This window comes from Mugil cephalus, chromosome 5, assembly GCF_022458985.1.
Source record: "Mugil cephalus isolate CIBA_MC_2020 chromosome 5, CIBA_Mcephalus_1.1, whole genome shotgun sequence".
In the NCBI taxonomy this organism is placed as follows: Eukaryota; Metazoa; Chordata; class Actinopteri; order Mugiliformes; family Mugilidae; genus Mugil; species Mugil cephalus.
Window position 1 is genome coordinate 25,436,488 of NC_061774.1, and position 18,613 is coordinate 25,455,100.

Consider the following 18,613-nt stretch of genomic DNA (forward strand, 5'->3'; position numbering starts at 1 on the left):
CATGTTCAGAAACAAATAGTTTCTCCTTTAACTCAGTCTCTTGTTAGGCGCTAATGGCTTTTGCAGGCAAAGCCACTTAGGTCCCAGAGCCACTTATCAGCCCAGCGGCTCCAGCCTGCAGAGAACATCTTTGATCAACAACGGTCTTAGCGAGTTGCTGACTGTCAAACACACTCTGCCCAGCAGCAGTGGCTCCGTGCGAGGTTAATTTAAAGTGATACCGACACCTTGCTGACTTGGACGACTCCCCGGCGAAAGAGGATCGGCTCGCTGGCCGCTCTAATCTGTTGCCATGCCAACCACCGACACGATGACTCAGGTTAATTAAACGGGCGCGGCACACGTGAACGGACGGCACCGCGGGTTCGAGGGCGAGTCAGATAAGCAGCGCCGCAATCAGGCGTGATGGCGATGAAGTAATCCTGCTGACAGCAGTAGTTTCGGGGCACTCTCAACCGCATGTTGTGGCAGTTTATTACATAATAACTAAGCACAGACTGGATAGAAATACATTTCATGCTCGGATTATGTTTCTGGTGACCTCTTTCCAAATTTGCGGTCAGGCGTCCCTGTGTAAATGCGAGCGGTTTGCTTACAAGCAGGACTCCCATATTCACAAATATTTGCAAAGGTGGAAAAACATAATCATCTTAATTTATCATCGCGTATGTGGTTGTAAACACGGGCTCTCGGAAAGTCAGCAGAGTGAGCCCTAGCAGCAGGGGACATGACTCAGTTTGGTAATGAGCAGCTAAAGATTAGTGTTGTATGGTTTCTGGGTCTCTTTTGGTCCAAGCGTTGTTTACCGTTACCTCTGTTTGTGTCATTTATTTTGCTTCTGGAATTCAGCTCTGTTTATTCTGAATGCGCACGTTGGCCCCTTCTGTCCTGACCAAAAACCCTGGATACATTACCAGATCAAGGTCAAATGTCTGTTTATTATCATAAAGCCAGGGCGTTGATGTGATGTTACAGTAAACCATCTCGAATCTTGATTTTTTATTTTTTATTTTTTTTAAAGCCAGGAATTCCCTAGCACCCCCTGAGGGAAGCAGCGGTGGCCTCAAAAACTCCAAAGTTAGTTCATGTTCGTAGGGAAATTCTGTCTTCTCTTTCTCTGCTAACGGGGAGGACAGAGTTTAGCTCCGGCGACTTAGAGTCGGATTGAGATTCAAAAAACTTTATTTGTCCCCCACAGTGCAATTTAAAGCACAAGTGAGCAGCATGACAAGACATCTTTAAGGAACAAAAGACAAAAAAATGCATAAACTGTCTTTTAACCAGGGCTGTTTCAACAAACCCTGGGGCCCCGGGCAAGAGGCACCTTGTAGCCCCCCCTCTCTCACACACACACATCCCTCCCCCCTCAATGCTCTGAAACTAGATATTTTATTTTAAGAGAATAGCAAAATTGGCTTACATTAACAACAATAACAATAAAATAATGAATAATTAACTAACTAACTGAAAACTGGAATTACAGGGATTATATATTTACGCGTTATTGCAGAGGTAGTATGGGTAATAAATATAATAAAAAATAGAGAAAGTTGTAAGAAAATTAAATTTAATAAAGGGAGCTTGGAAAAAAAACTGAAAAAAACTGTGCAGTGGAGGAATCTCCGTTGGCTGCTTGAACATCCCGTGCATCAAATAAACGTCTTAAAAGATCGGTTTGTGTCCACATAGCTTGTGTCATACATTGTGTCATTTATTTGTAGCCTTGTTCACTTGCACTTCAGTCAGGTACGTTTATAAAGTTTATAATTTGCATATATAAGTCATATTTACAAGTCATAGTAGTTGTGACATTTAGCATGGATTCATTATTAGACAAAGATCTCTTACAATCCCTTGTGCCAAGATCCCAGTCAAAACACATTTAGAAGTACAGTCCAACAGAAAACCGACCAGCTAGCAGCTATTAGCTAGCAGATAGCAGCTAGCAACCAACAAGAAGACACCAGCTAACTAGCCTAGGCAACGGTAGTAGACAGTATATTTGACATTTACCACGTATGTGCCATGCTCACCGTCTTGTACCGTCTTGTGCATTTTTACAGAAGTCTTAGTTTAGCACCATGCTAACACTTGCAGATACAGCCACTTAGAATTGCTCACTGGTCCGTGACATGTCTCCACTGGGACCATGACCAGAATAATATCCCCTGGTGTAGTGTAGTGTAGTGGATACAAACCCCGGCATGTTTTTATAATACTTCATCTGTCAATGAGGAGCAGCAGTGACTGTTCTCGGCAATCAAGCTGCTGTAGTTTGATTTCTGTTCCATTAAAGCACCAAAAGATGCATAATTTAACAAAACTGCATGAGAAATTAAATAATATCCAATAATGCAGCGGTGTGCATGTGTCAATTTTATTTATCTAGTCTTAGAGACGCAGGGCTATGTGTGCTCTGAGAATATAAATTTTATGTACAATATGCCTTTGAAAGAAGTTAAATTAGTAGCATTAATTCATTCTGATTCATACTAAAATTACAGCAGATTGTGTATTTTGAATGAGTTTTACACAAAGAAATGTATTGCATACTCCAAATATACATGTTAGATTACGTAATTAATCCGTACAAGTGCTAATTAGTCTTTCTTAAAGCCATCCTAATGTCCCCATATGAGGATGCAGGGACTCAGTAGGATAAATAGTAGAACAGACTGGGTTAGTTTTGATAAAGTTGCATGGTGGATGGTAAGACGGTGTCAAGGTTAACTTAAGACTAGGAATGTCCTTAGCTCCCCTGATTACTGGACATGAAAACTCATGAGCGTATTTTGACCTAATGATGTCATTCATTAAGAAAATGAAAACCTTTTCCTCTATTTATTCTTTGGAGAACTGCAGAAACTGTCGAGAAACTCACTGCAAACCGTGTGAGCGAGTTCTCTAACTGCAGATAGGAACATGAATGTAATTTAAGTGCAGCAGAAAGGAGACATTTTATCAGCTGCAGTACACGCACGGAGGCTACCGAGGCCTAATAATAAATCATCAGACTTCCAAATGAGGAGAACTGGTGCAAAATGTAATACCGACCAGGACGCTTTGGTTTTGTCATATTTATAAGGTAATCCACACTGGCTGAATAATAAAGCCACGGAGTCCCTGAAGCTTTCTTTCTTACTAACCCCCCCCCGCCCCAACCTCCCTCTTCTCTCAGATTCTTTATGTTTTGATTTTGCACAGCATTAGGAGAGGCTCTTTGTGGCCGCTGCCAAATGTTTTTTTGTATTATCTCTTATTAATCCAGGGCCCCGCGGTACGCGGGTTCAAGCATCTGATGTTTTCCGCAGCTGAGTACACAGTGAAAGATTGTGTATTATAGTTTACATATTCACATGGATTCCTGAAGAGAGCTGCTGGAGGGAACCGGGACGTGTCGGAGGTGGAGAAAGAGCCTGTTGTAGCGTTCGGATCTCAGCTTTTTCTCAATCCTCAGGTGCTCTCTTCTGTCCTTATAGTGTTTACTCTGCGAAACATATGCAAATAATTAAGAGCTGGAAATAGCTCCGAGAGCTTTAGAGATGTCCCTGAATCCCGTGGTGTGGCGTTCAGTAATGAGGCTGAACTCGTGTTTATGTTTGGAGTATAGATCAGGCAGGTTCGGCGTTCGCCTTTTAAGGAAGGATTACGAAGGGCAACTCGAGCGCGGCAGATATCTATTTTCATTTTTTTTCTTTCTTCAGGTTTTTCTGCATTGCAGCTCATTCTCATCTGCTATTGATTTAAATCCATCCCCCCGGGCCCCCGGCGAGCGTCGTTTCGTCACCAGCTCTGGGAGGAAAACGGTTGGATTTTTTTTCTGCTGAAAATAGCACTCCTCCTCGCTCAGATTCCACCGACCGATCCGCTCAGCGCCGCGCGCCTTAAAATAGATTTAATCTCCACGGCGCGGTGTCTATGAGTATAAGACCCCAGGAAGGACGGCTGAGAGATTCGGTTTCAGAGACACTGAGCCCTCTTTGATGTGTTTTTCGCTGATGTGCGTTGATGTGACAGTGCAACCGATGGAAATGCAAACCGGTGGCCAGACACATTTGCTTGAATTAGATGCAGCAGGGAAATTGTGGCGGAAGGAGAATGAATTGGTTCAGTGTGGATTCAGTTGCAAATGAAACGTCATGTACAATAAATCAAGATCCAGTCTAAAGTCAAAACGAGAGTCTTAATGGTGGTCGCATGTGTCCCCTTTACCAACTCGCTGTGGCATGAAAAAGAGTTTGTTATTCTGTCACTCTGAAGGGATCTCCAGCCTGTCATGTGAGCGGGACGTGTAATGAGTAGCTTCTGTTCGAGCTCAGTTCACATGAGGAGAAGTTAAACCACTGTTGTCACTCACAGTTATTTCCTCTTTCCCCTTTAGGCTCTCCGTCGCTGAGCGGGACGGGCACGGTGACGGTCCTGGTGGACGACGTCAACGACAACATCCCCGTTTTCACCTCCACCAACTTCCACACCACCATCACGGAGGACGCCCCCACCGGCACCGACGTGCTCCTGGTCAACAGCTCGGACGCAGACGTGGGCGTCAACGGCGTCATAAGGTATTGGAACGAAGATGGAAAAGAATAAGACGCTTAAATGACTTAAAGCTAATGCTGCCAAACTGAGTACGTCGTGGTTCTTCCCTGTCTGTGACCTGGTTTGCAGCTTTTCCTGCAAATTTATCAGTTTAACTCTGATCCAGGTATCATGGTTCATGCTACATTTGCATGGAGAAGGTGGACTACAACTCAACTAATTACACCAATGCTAAATAAAAGACCTAATAGAACTTTACTGACATCTACAATGTAGCTGTGCCCGTTAAACTGTTGTAAATGTGTGCACTGAGCAGGCAAAACATTATGACCACCTTCCTTATATTGTGTCGAGCCCCCTTGTGCTTTTAATACAGTTGGGACTCATCAGAGAATGGACATGGGCCTTCTGAGAGTGTCCTGTGGTGTCTGGAAACAGGATGTTATTAATGGGGGACTAATAACATCAGATACTTGATCAGTTTGGGATTTTTTTTAGTGGTTCCTAAAGTGTTTTTTGTGTGTGTGCTTGCGTCAGGCTGTGTCAAGGAGTGTCACTGCGATGGGGTAGGGCTGCATGGTCTGGTCTGGTCTCGGTGGGTGGTAAACGTCGAATGGCCAGGTCCAAACGTTTCCCGGCAGAACGCTGAAATGTCACAAGATGGTCAATGTTATTTACGTCTCCAGACAGTGGTTTTAATGCTGTGGCTGATGGGTGTAAACAGAGGAAGAATAGGCTTTCGCCCCAACTTCATCCGCGACGCTGGAGATTCATGTAGTTGAAGAAGACGACTGAGGCGGAGCCTCATTTCCAGCGTTGCTTCACCACGTTGAGTCTGGTTTTGTTGTTTGCACATCAGGTAACGTGTTTCCAGGAAGGAAGGAAACGTGGAGGTAGAAGAACAACATGCTCAGCAAGGATGGATTTATTCCACACTGAGAGGAAGCGTCAGTTCAAAGTGTTTGCACGGATATTCAGAGCTAATATTTGCTTATTGAACAGATGATAAAAGGTTGACACCACCGCTCTCAATCTAAATGAGACTTTCTTCTACATTACACACTTTTATTCAGAGTACAAGTGGAATAATAATGAAAAAAGTATTTCCTTAATGAATAAATGGCCTGGAAAATGGACCCGGTTCTAAATATAAAGAAAAACTGTCTTAAAATGACTGAACGTATTTACTGTAAATGAGAAGATCATTAGCACTGAAAGTTTTTACTCACGCACCAACTTAATTAAATCATTTCAAACCAATTTTATTTTTACAATCCGGAGGAGACCTGCGCCAGTCTGTGCACATCCAGTAACTACTGTGAGTAATCAGGTCAGTTTAAGTTTGCTTTTGCTTCCCTGGTGTTAAAATAGCCTTTCAGGGGCTACCCGGTCCCGCCGCCGCTTGGCTCCCCTCGCGCCTCCAGCGAAACACTTTGCAACATCGGCCTGGAATTTCACAAAGCTGGTGATGAGGTAATCGATGACAAGCGTTGAGTCGCAGAGTGCTGAGTTTTAGTCAGCGCCCGAGGTCCTTGTTTTTGGGCTGTGATGTTTAAACTGGATGACAGCTTTTTTTTTTTTTACAGCCCCCTCGGTTTGGGAGCTTTTAGGAGCTTCTGGTCAGTCTCTCTCAAGTCGGACTCAAGTCCAACCCCTTCACTCCTTAGTCGCCCCACTGAGTACACACTGGGGGGTAGCGCGGAGTGCTCCACTTTCCCAAAACATGGTAATGAGGATGTTAATTGTCTATGACAGTACAAGATGTGCCCATCAGGGGTTCCGGGGGGGGGTTCGAGGTCCTTAATGGAGACCAGGACTGGTTACCTTCAGTTATTAATTTGGATTCTCACAGCCCAATAAACATAAGTCCCAAACTTGGATCTGTCTCTGGACTATGTTCTGACCACAAGCATCTGTGCGCGGTTTATATTGTTGACGATGTCCAAATAAGCCCTGCATCCACTCGTTGGCGTTCACACGTTGTTCTGTAATTTGTCGTCCCTCCTCTGTAGGGGGATGCTTTTTCAAGAAGCCCCCTTTCAAAATATGCACTGGTGTGTACATGTATGTGTCAGTTTACATTTACGTCCGGGGTCCTGCCGGAGACCCGTGAGATAGAGGGTGAAACGTGATATTTGTTTGAAAGCGGGCGAGAGTGGCCCCTCAGACCTGATGAGTTTCAGGTCAAGTGATGATGTGCATGTATGCACTCTGGGTTTAGTTTGCGTACTGTGAGAAGCTTATAGCCATTAGGGCTATACGATATTTTTTTATTTTTTTTTATAAATGTGAATTAAATTGAAGGAGATGAATCAAATAAAGGATTCAGCTTCAGCAGAGGGGAGAAAAGGGGAGGCCTCAACCACAGAGAATCCATGTGAGCACTGGAGCAAAACTCTGTCTGGTTTTGATAGAACATGAAGCTGGAGGCCTCAGTGGTTTAATAAGACAATTATTGATCACATTCTTCTTTTAAATGTACTTTAGTGAACCTTGAAACAGTGCCCTCTATAGACCACAGGCTGTCAATTGAATTGAGTCTGTGCATGAGAATATAAGGCAGCTGGAATAACGACCTGAAGCTCAGCATTTAGATTAGAAGCATCTATAGAGATGTTTTTTTCTTATGGATTTAGTTATTTAAATCACAAAAGCAGCATAAAACCATGCAGAAATATCACTTCAGGTGGCCTGTTAGTCTTATCTGCTTGTTGTTTTCCTCCCTTACAGCTACAGCCTGAGCGGAGGACACGGCCAGTTCTCTATCAACCCGGCCACAGGACAGATTATCACCAGCTCCCTGCTGGACCGAGAGGACAGGGCCAATTACCAGCTGCTGGTTGTGGCAACAGATGGAGGGCAGCCCGAGGGTTTGTCCAGCTCGGCTACTGTGTCAGTGACGGTGGCCGACATCAACGACAACCCACCGCGCTTCCACCACCACCCTTACGTCACCCACATCCCCGCCTCCACCGCGGCAGGTTGGTACATGACCGCCACGTTGAGGCTCTGTTTTGATTAAATATGTGTTTAAATGGGTTTTATTCCATGTTTTAATGCAAAAAAGGTAAATTTTTGGGTAATTTTTCTTCAAAAATTACAGATTTGGGATTTTATTCAACTAATTTATTCCTGATTTTTATGATATCATAATAATTAGAAAACAATGCTGTTGCCAAAAACACCGTAGGGAAAGAAATAGCAGAAACAAACAACAGTTAAATAAGATAAAGTTAGTGTATGGGAAGCCATTGATAATATTGATACCATTATATTAGTGCATAATTCATTGCTAAAAAAGGAGCATAATTGTTCTGTGCATTCAGTGAGTTTACACTTCAGTATTTCGTGCTTCTAAAGCTGATGATCTGTAGCCCGAGGGACTCTTCTACCCGTGACTCTTTGAAACCACTGTGGGAATGTGATTTGGAAATTGAAATTTGAAAACTGGTTTGCGACAGCGTCTTTCCAAAGTGTACTACACTATCAAGTCATGAACTAAAATTCCATCTGTCCACCTTAAGAGGATGTTTCCCAACCTCTCTCCAACCTCTGTTTCAGGTGTAAAGCTCATAAAAAGGAGGCACCTTTTTTCCATTTGTGTTAGTCATGTGCAGATATTCTGAGTGTTTTTCTCACTCTCACCTTCATGTTCTCACCAGACCACATATGTTTTAATTCTTTTTTTAATTAAAAAAATCTTACTAAAGTGGTGTATTTCTCACGTCCCCACAGTCACCATGTGGATAAAACAGTTGGAAACATGTTGAAAAAACTCATGTACAATGAGAAATTTGAAAATCTCAATTTGAAAAGTCTTGCCTTTGTGTAATAATTTCTTTCTACGTCTGTCTTCAGGGTCCTTGGTTTTTGCTGTTACCGTCACCGATGAGGACTCGGGTTCCAACGCTCAGCTCCACTACTCCCTGACGGGGTACAACTCTGAGAAGTTCAAGATCGACCCAGTCAGAGGGGCCATCACTGCCAACGAGAAGCTGACCGGAAACTCAGAAGTCACCCTGATGGTGCGGGTGAAAGACGGCGGTGCTAATCCCAAAACGGACACGACCACCGTGACCGTGCGCTTAGTCACCGGAGGAAACTTCCCCGTTATCAAGCTGAAGGAGCGCGCGTTCACGTTCCCCGAGAGCAAGCCCAACAACCACGTCGTTACCACGGTGACTGGATCCTCCATGAGGGGTGGGCCGCTGTCGTATTACATCGCCAGCGGCAACCTGGATAACGCCTTTCATATAGACCAGCTGTCAGGCGAGCTTTCAATCCGACATCCGCTGGATTATGAACACATTCAGAAGTATGTTCTCTGGATCGAGGCCAGAGATCAAGGCTTCCCACCTTATTCCTCTTATGACAAGGTGGAAATAACGGTGCTGGACGTGAACGACAACCACCCGGTGTTCAATAAGGATCCTTTTCACGCTGAGATACTGGAGAACCTTTCGCCCCAGCGAGTGCTCATGGTCTCCGCTGTTGATCTGGATAGTGGGCCAAACGGGCAGCTGGAATACGCCATCATCGAGGGCAACAAGGAGAACAGCTTCAGCATTAATCGAGCCACAGGTGAAATACGAACCACCAGGCCGCTGGACCGGGAAAAGGTGGCTCTGTATACTTTGAAAGTGAAAGCCACTGACCGGGGTTTGCCTCCCAAAAACGCAGCGGTCAAAGTGCTAATCAATGTACTGGATGTCAACGACAATGCCCCGAGGTTTTCCAAGATCTTTAGTAGCACGGTGGCTGAAAACGCTCCGGTGGGTTACACTGTCACCAGAGTCACCACCACGGACGAGGACGCTGGCTCAAATGCCATTAGCAGATATTCGATTACAGACACCAGCCTCCCATTCAGCATTAATCCAAACACGGGAGACATAACAATTAGCAGGCCGCTCAATAGAGAAGATACTAGTCACTACATCGTCAAAGTGACTGCCCATGACTCTGGCTGGACAGTAAGCACAGACGTCACCATATTCATCACAGATATAAATGATAACGCCCCCAGATTTAGTCGACCGTCTTACTACCTGGACTACCCCGAGCTGACGGAGGTGGGCTCCCTGGTCACACAGGTGTCTGCCACCGATCCCGATGAAGGTTTCAACGGCAAAATCTTCTATTTCATCCGATCCCAGTCAGAGTACTTCAGGATTAACGCCAGCTCCGGGGAGATATTTGTGAAGCAGCAGTTAAAATATCAGAACTCGACAGGCGCTAGTAGTTTAAATATAAACCGCCACAGCTTCATTGTCACGGCCTCAGACCGAGCGGTCAAGCCTCTGATGAGTGAGACGACGGTGATTGTAAACATTGTCGACAGTAATGATAATCCTCCCGAGTTTGATTCGCCCGGCTACTTCACACCTGTCACTAAAAGTGTCAAGGTTGGTACCAGACTGATCCGAGTTGTAGCTCATGATAAAAAAGACTTTGGCCTTAATTCTGAGGTGGAGTACTTAATAGTGGGTGGCAACAGCTCCAATAAGTTCAAACTTGACAAGACAAGTGGATGGATTACTGTTGCCTCGTCCCTTACGTCTGATATGAATAAAATGTTCCTCATTGAGATCACGGCAAGTGACAGAGGAAACCCTCCTTTGTCGTCGCGAACGTCGGTGAAGATCGCAGTCACAGAGGAAAACCACCACACACCCGAGTTTTCACAAAGCCAAATCTCAGCTACTGTACCTGAAAGCCTTGCTGTGGGAACAGCAATACGAACTCTGTCCGCCAGAGACAAAGATAAAGAAATGAATGGCCTTATCACCTACAGTATAACTTCAGGCAACGACAAAGGTCTCTTTGAACTTAATAGTAAAACTGGAGTGTTATCCCTGGCTCTTCCTCTGGACTTTGAAGAAAAGCAGCAACACGAGCTTAGAGTTTCAGCCACCGATGGAGGTTGGATTGCAAAAACAAGCTATGTCTCTGTTACAGTACACGTGACGGATGTGAACGACAACCCTCCCGTGTTTGACCCGGACGAGTACTTCCCCGTTGTGCAGGAGAACGTCCCCAGTGGCACCACCGTGGTCAAGATGAACGCCATCGACCGCGATTCAGGAGCTAATGCAGTCATGGCGTATGTAATTCAGTCATCAGACAGTGACCTCTTTGTCATTGACCCGAACACAGGCACCATCACCACCCAGGGCTTCTTGGATTATGAAGCTAAACAGGTCTACCATTTAACAGTTAAGGCCTTCAATGTCCCAGACGAGGAGCGCTGCAGCTTCGCCAATGTCAACATTCAGCTAAAAGGAGCCAATGAATACGTACCTCGCTTTGTCTCCAAACAGTACTACTTTGAAATCTCTGAAGCTGCTCCAAAAGGCACAGTGGTTGGGGAAGTTTTTGCCAGCGATCGGGACCAAGGAGATGATGGAGTGGTTTACTACCTCATTTTTGGTAAGAGCAGAAAGAAAGGCTTTGGCATCAACAAGAAAACTGGCCAGATTTATGTCACAGGTACTTTAGACCGTGAGAAAGAGGAAAAGATTTCACTGAAAGTGTTGGCCAAGAACGCAGGGAGCATTCGGGGCGCAGACATCGATGAGGTGTTTGTGAATATCACCATCCTCGATGCCAACGATCCACCTGTTTTTACCCAGGAATTGTATGATGTGCAGGTTAGTGAAGGTCTGTCACCTGGTGGTCTCGTTACCTTTGTGCGGGCCGAAGACTCAGACTCAGTCCCAAGCTGGAGCAGATTTTCTTACTCCATCGCTCCTGAATTTGACAAAAATGTTTTTACTATCGACCCGAAAACTGGCCAAGTGTCTGTGGCTGCAGAGCTAGACAGAGAAACAACTCCTGTGTATAATCTGACGGTTCTTGCTGTGGATACTGGCACGCCTCCGGCAACCGGAAGCACCACTGTGATCGTGAATCTGGAAGATATCAATGATAACGGCCCTACGTTGACGACCGCCTATGCTGAGGTAATGGAGAACCAGAGAGCTGGCACGGCCGTCACAACATTAACTGCCTCTGACCCAGATCTACCACCCAACCAAGGCCCTTTCTTGTACAGCCTCCTCAGTTCTGGCTCTGCCAACAGCTACTTCAGCCTTAGTCATGCTGGCGTGTTAACCACCAGTCGGGAAATCGACAGAGAACAGATTAGTGATTTCTACCTCTCTGTTGTGATCAAGGACTCTGGTTTGCCTCAGATGTCCTCCACGGGAACCATTCACGTCAAGATTAACGATCAGAATGATAATCCTTCAGAGCCGAGGTCTGTGGAAATCTATGTCCACTACTTTGGAAACATGTTTCCTGGAGGTTCTTTGGGAGACGTCAAACCCCAAGACCCCGACATTCAGGACAGATTCCACTGCTCCCTTATCCCTCCATCCTCCGGTCTGTTTAGTATTCCAGCTGGAACGTGCAACCTCAACTCTAAAGCTCGCTCAGCAGATGGATCTTTTGAGCTAACTGTCCGCAGCAGTGACGGTGTCCATGGTTCAGTCAGCAACACAGCCAGAGTCCTCTTCATGGGCTTCACCAATGCCACAGTGGACAACAGTATACTCATTCGGCTCCACTCTGAAGGAGTCAAAAGCTTTCTCACCAACCACTACCTCAGCTTCTTACGCATTGCCAACTCTCAGCTAGCCGGACTAGGCACCGGGGTGCTGCTTTATGGAGCGTTTGAGCTCAACAATCAGACTTTCCTAATGGCAGCTGTAAAACGAGGCCATGGACAATATGTTAACCCCAGCGGTGTGGCCACATTCTTCCAGAGTATCAAAGACATTTTATATAGACAGAGCGGGGTGCAAATAGACGCGGTGGACCATGATCCTTGCACACGTAACCCGTGCCAGAATGGAGGCAGCTGCAAGAGGCGTCTCAGTGTCGGGCCTGATATGAAGACAGAAGAAAGCGTCCCCGTGATCCTTGTTTCCAACCACCCCCTGCAGCCCTACGCCTGCAGCTGCAGGCCAGGCTACACCGGGGCTCTGTGTGAGACTGACATCGATGAGTGCCAGCCATCGCCCTGCCACAATGGCGGCACCTGCCATAATCTGGTGGGGGGTTTCTCCTGCACCTGTCCTGAGGGTTTCACCGGGATGGCCTGTGAGAGGGATATCAACGAATGCCTTTCCAATCCCTGCAAGAATGGGGCGCTGTGCCAGAACTTCCCCGGCGGCTTCAACTGCCTCTGTAAATCCGGCTTTGCAGGTATTAAACACGCAGGAGTCACATTTTAACGTCTGAGCACACAGTCCGTCATTTGAGGCTTGGAGAAAGCCATTGTCGGGGCACTTAAATACACACATTTAAACTCACACTGTGCCGTAATCACACATACACGACTTTAGGTCCAATGAAAATATTTGCTTCTCAATGTTTCCATGAGGTGTTGCAGCCATAGCATACGAGCACGGCTGCCAAAAACAGTTTGGTTTTTGGATTACAAGTTGGGGGGTATCAGCTGCGATGCATATCAGCCTGCTATGTTTGCTTTAATAAAAAGGATGATGCAAAGCTGACCCCGCTCAGGACTGGAGTCTGGACTCCACACACAGTTCGTCAGTATCCCATTTCATTGTGTGCCTTCACGCACATGCAACCGTGACCACACACAGATGAATTTCTAATCCCAGTGTATACACAGGGATTTCTTAATCAACGAATTCTCATTTGGCTGTGTTTCGAGTTGTATGACAAATGAGCAGCTTTATAAAAGATCCAATCAGGCCTTTAAATTTGGAAATGTAATGAATACACCGTGTTATTACCCCTGATAAAAGGGGAGTGGAATTTAATTGGAATTACTTAGAGCAGTCATTTGCATCCTGTATGCTGTCCAGCCTCTGACTGCAGCATCTGAAAGATATTTTCAAAGAGGGCCGGAGCGGGCGATTTGCCTCAAGTCAAGTCATTACTGTCCTTTTATATTATGACCATAAAAAATGACCACAAATCTGTGGGTTTCATCAAGATAAATGACCGTCCTGCAAAAATGCACCTATTGACTTACAGTAGTTTGCATGCCCTCACTTTGAACTCTCAACTTCCTGTTTTCCCCAACTGCTTTTTGGCAGCAGAATCCATCTCCATTAAGCAACTTGTCTCAGGATTTACAACATGGAATATATTTTCAGCAGTTCATTGTCAATTTTTTTTTTTTTTTTTTCCTATCGTATCATGCATGAATCATTTCTCCTCCCGCCCCGGTCCATTATGTTTATTATCAATGTCACATTCCTTATCACAATGTTAAAACTCATGTGTTTGCTTGAATGCGTAGCAGCGATTCGTGTACATTGTTTGTCTTTCTGCACTGCAAAAAAAAAAAAAAAGAAAAGAAAATTACTCGTAGTGAGACAAACCTGCCAAAATGAACGACATCATTTGTTATTTTTTCCTGAAGGTTTCAAGATGTTGTTTGCGGGATATTTATTTCAAAATCTGACGACAATAAGTGAAACTCTACTAAAGTTGCCTATTATGTATTTTATATTTACTGAGACTGTTAAACAGTTCCATTTTGAAGTTTTTTTTTTTGCAGTGTGTTTTCTTCAGCTGTGGCGTGATGAAAGACATGCATGACTTGGCCTCCGGGGAAAGTGACCTGCGTTCCCCTCTGGCTTTTCCTGTGTTGTCCGTCACCCCATCCATTTTAATTTGTGTCGTTCTGTGAACCCCAGGCAAAACGTGTGATTCCATCATCAATCACTGTGAGTGTAACCCGTGTTTTAATGGCGGGTCCTGTCAGAACCGGGTGGACGGATATTACTGTCATTGTCCGTTTGGTAAGTAATAGTAGGAAACTTTCGGCCCATTAGAGAGCCGCGTTGAATTGAAAAGCAAGACGGACAATTTTCAGACGTGTAAACTCCCCACAGAGAAGACAGTTATTCCGTTCTTGATCCATGATTACTTAAACAAATGTGGACACTGTCATTTCATTTTGCGTCTCCATTTGTCATCCTTTCTATTGCTTTGCTTATAAATGGCGTCCAATTTAACAAAAAAAAAGAGGGAGTTTGTAACTTTTTCAAGGATATTTTGGAAGATACGATCTGACGGTGGTTAATGTCTCCTCTGATACTATTATTTATAACGCATACAATGATAAAGATTCTGTTTTATCCATAGATATTTTTATCACAGCACAACCGTGAATCATTCATTGGCTTCCGCTCTGAATCTTCTCTCTCTCTCGGCCCTGTCTTTGTCCTCAGGGGTTTTCGGGAAACACTGCGAACTGAACAGCTATGGCTTTGAGGAGCTCTCCTACATGGAGTTTCCATCTCTGGATCCCAACAATAACTACATATATATCAAGTTTGCTACCCTGCAGAGCAACGCGCTGCTTATGTACAACCACGATAACCAGACCGGAGACAAGGCGGAATTCCTGGCGTTGGAGATCTTCGAGGGACGGATGCGCTTCTCTTTCAACTTGGGGAGTGGAACTTATAAACTGATGACTATGATAAAAGTTTCAGACGGGCAGTTCCACACCGTCATCGCCAGGAGAGCGGGGATGGTGAGAATGACTTTTTTTTTTTTTTTTTTTTTTTAGCTCAAATACATTCTTGGAAAAAAAATATCAGTTTTTATGCATCAGGGAAAATCTGAGAAACGCCACATAGATGCTATTGACTGTGCAGTATGCGTCCATACTATGTTTCTGACTTTTGTAGCTGCATCCAAATGTGGCCTCATATTCTCTTTTGCACCATCAGATGATAATTAAACTCCCCTCAAACCACGGGTAACTCAGCTTATGGCTTTCATGGTTTGTAATTATATTTTATAGCTCGTTGTGATTTACAATAGCAGGATCCAAAGTGGCCCTGAAAGTTGAAATTCTGTCTCCTGTGCTCTGAATGAGAGGCTTTCTCCCTGCCAGCAATGCAGTGGCAAGGAAAGAGGGAAAGGGGCCAACTAGGCCCAGGCAGACCTTCTATACTGTAGCTCTCCTGCTGGACTTCAAATCTGTCATTTCCCACCGTGCGCTGGGAGTTGCATGGGAAGCTGGTAAAATCGTTAAATTGTCGGTTTTGAGATGGTGCAGACTGACGGGATGGAAAGCAATACGGCTCACGTTCAGGGCTACGGTTCCGTCTCGATGTAGCGAATATCACGCGGTTGGCGGCTCTTGGAGAATGAGCGAGAAATGTGCGTGTCGTGCCTGAAGTGCCAGCTCCCACAGGTGGTCACTGTGTTTGCAGAGAAGGTGCCGTGGGTCATTTCGCTGGTCACGGTTGAGGCCTGTCTCGGGTTCCTGTGAATTTATCTCAAAAGCGTGTAGAAACCACATACGCCGTCACACACTGCAGCGTCGTGAAGGAGCCAAGTAATCAGAGGGAGCAGAGAGTTCACGATACTGTTACAGTCAAAGCCGTCATCATCACCGTGAGAATTTCAGTTTATACGGAGAAACTGTCCCGATTAGTCTCAAAGTACAGCAGGACTTCATGTTTGTTTTTAGTATTAGACTTTTATTTAACCAGGTGAGCTCAACGAGATAGAGAAACAATTAATTAGGCTAGAAATGCTTTAAAAGCAGTGGCAAACCCCAATGCTTTCTCAAAGAGAAGGACTCTTTGCGAATTGCCACCAAGCTGTCTAATGGGATCAGATAAGGCAATTTTAAGACAGCCTGCAAGGAATTCCATGCATAGGGAGCAGCTTAGCGAAATACCCTTTTCCCCATTTACGTGAACACTCGAGTGTTAGGACATCAGACGATCGTAGGGTATGGTTTCCAGGGCAGGACGGGACCACACCAAGGAGAGCTTTATAAATAAAAGTTTGAGTCACACTAGCTTCTGTTTGCCGACATATAACAACATTAAAAGTGCATTCAAATTATGGATTGGTTGTTATGGTGTTGAGCTGATGCATAAGTTCTGTTCTGCACAGTTGTGGACGAGATTGATTTACAAAAGTGTCACGTAAATGTAGCAACATAGTCTATGATCAGAAAACATAACACATCATATAGACCATAGGACTTCTCAAAATCTTTGGTTGATTAGACATTTTTATATATTTTGTCAAATTCTGCCCCACAATTTTCCCCCACAAATGTAAATGTTCCTGTTATCTTTCAGTCAGACTTCACTCATTCAGGGATACAGGAGCTGTCTCAACAGGCCCCGCCCTTATCGCTGCTGAACCAATCACGATGCCGCATGCTACACGCTGACTCTGTCAGGTTTCTCACAATTGGCCGAGAGCTTATTCAATCCCCAGGTGAAATCCCAGATGAACCTGGCAGTATTAGCAGAAGAGAAGCTAACAGTGCTGCTCGCTACTGAGGCCAAAATGCATCACTTTGTTTTATTTTCTTTAAGTGTCAATTATACACCACTTAGGTATGTTTCTGTTGACGGCAGTTGCCCGGCCAGCCTACTGTTGCTCATGTTTTAAGTAAAAAATACATTTTGAACCTGTGTATAATAGATTAATATTGAATGCAAAACACTGATGATGATGTATATTTCCTAGGTCAAGTTTAATATAGAACACGTATAGTAGGTAGGGGGTCCCTACTTAATCTCTCCCTCTGTTTGTGGGTCTCTGGCCTGAAAAACATTGAAGACCCCTGATGTGGACTTAAGATGTGTTCTGTGGATGAAATTGGAAGCAAAATGTTGCAGCAGGTTCTGCTAGGTTACTTGTACACGCCACTTGGGAAATAATCACTCATACAAACGGTTTGTTTCTAAGGCCTAATGTTCCTAGAAACACTGGTCCATGTATCACTAGTTGCCCCTAGGGGCGAGTAGGAGGACGATACGCAGGATCTGGCTTGAATAGCACATTAATAAAAATGAGTGCCATCATGTGACAGCGACTCTCAGCCAAGCCAGTGAGTTTGTTTCACATCAGAGCAAAAAAAAAAATAAAAAAAATAAAAAAAACTCCATGAATGAAAATTCATTTTGACAGCATACGTCTCTCTGTTGCTGATTAGCACTGGCGGCTAATCATCGAGGCCTTTGATTAGCCGAAGCTATTCGTCCTAGAAAACAAATGCGCAACAGCAGTTACTCTGGTCCGCACGGCCACAACAGAGAGCGACGCCGGGGTCCCTCCATTATATCAGTCACGGAGAAAAGACAATGATCTCCAGCGGTGCTTTCTTCACGTTTCCTTCTGCTTCGGCCGAGAGTCTTCTCGTGTTACATTTGGCACTAATCTCCAAGAGAGGGGGGTTTTCTTGTGAGAAATATTTTCTCCTTCCCCTCCACAAATGTGAGACGCTTGACAGTCGGTGCAGCCTACGTAAGGCGTGACTGCGTAGGCTCCTTTGATCACAGGAGAAGACGTTAATAAAAGTGTTCATGCGGCTCAGACGTTCTTTACGGCAAAGTCACAAATGCGTCAGAGACAAATGGGTCCCGTTGTTCTTGCTGCTCGGAGTCTGACTCCACTGCGCTAAAGAGAAAGTGGGAGTGTGTGCGTTCGGTGGGGTCGCGCTCTCCCTGGATGATTTGTGTCAGAGATCCGGGCCGGTGTGGTCCGTGTTTACTTAAGCACCAGGAGAGGTGGAGCGTGATTGCCCCGGTTTTTCAACACTTTCACACACTTTTCCGGACAGTTTCCTCAGCAGCCCATTCCGTTTTCTTCCCGGCCAGGGTCGTTCCCTCTCAGGCTCGCGGAGAGAGAGAGAGAGAGAGGGAAAGAGAGAGAGAGAGAGAGAGAGAGAGAGGAGAATGACCCACATCTGGGCAAAAGATTTGGTGCCATTAACGGGAAATAGGAAATGTTTGCTGTAATGGATGGTATTTCTGTGCCACTCTGCCGTCAAAACGCTGTCGTGGGATGATGAAGGATAACTCGTCTGCGTGCCTCGTGGTAGGCAAAGCTCACACTAACCACTGAACAAGACTTAGTTGCACAAATATTCAGAGAGACATACTGTAATTTAAATGAGTGAAGAAACCCTCAGTTGTGGGAACCAGAAGGCTGGAGCCTGACACACACTCGAAAGGGACTTTTTACTTCTAAAACCGTAAAAGAGTAAAGTTATTTTTGTGCAGTGGAGCGAGAGTCATGTTTTGCTGCCCCCTCCCCAAAATAT

The 18,613-nt window shown here is 45.0% G+C and overlaps 1 protein-coding gene across 2 annotated transcripts in view; it reads left to right on the plus strand.

The window, feature by feature from the left end:
- The window catches only part of LOC125007781 (protocadherin Fat 4), a 114,468-nt gene that overhangs the window by 81,084 nt on the left and 14,771 nt on the right, over nt 1-18,613 (plus strand). Inside the window, exons 7-11 of one of the 2 annotated variants that reach the window (XM_047584581.1) lie at nt 4,382-4,562; nt 7,270-7,520; nt 8,398-12,747; nt 14,220-14,324; nt 14,757-15,064. In XM_047584581.1, the coding sequence (XP_047440537.1) occupies nt 4,382-4,562; nt 7,270-7,520; nt 8,398-12,747; nt 14,220-14,324; nt 14,757-15,064 (5,195 nt within the window). The remainder of the gene's footprint in view (nt 1-4,381; nt 4,563-7,269; nt 7,521-8,397; nt 12,748-14,219; nt 14,325-14,756; nt 15,065-18,613) is intronic. The other variant, XM_047584582.1, reaches the window with a different exon arrangement.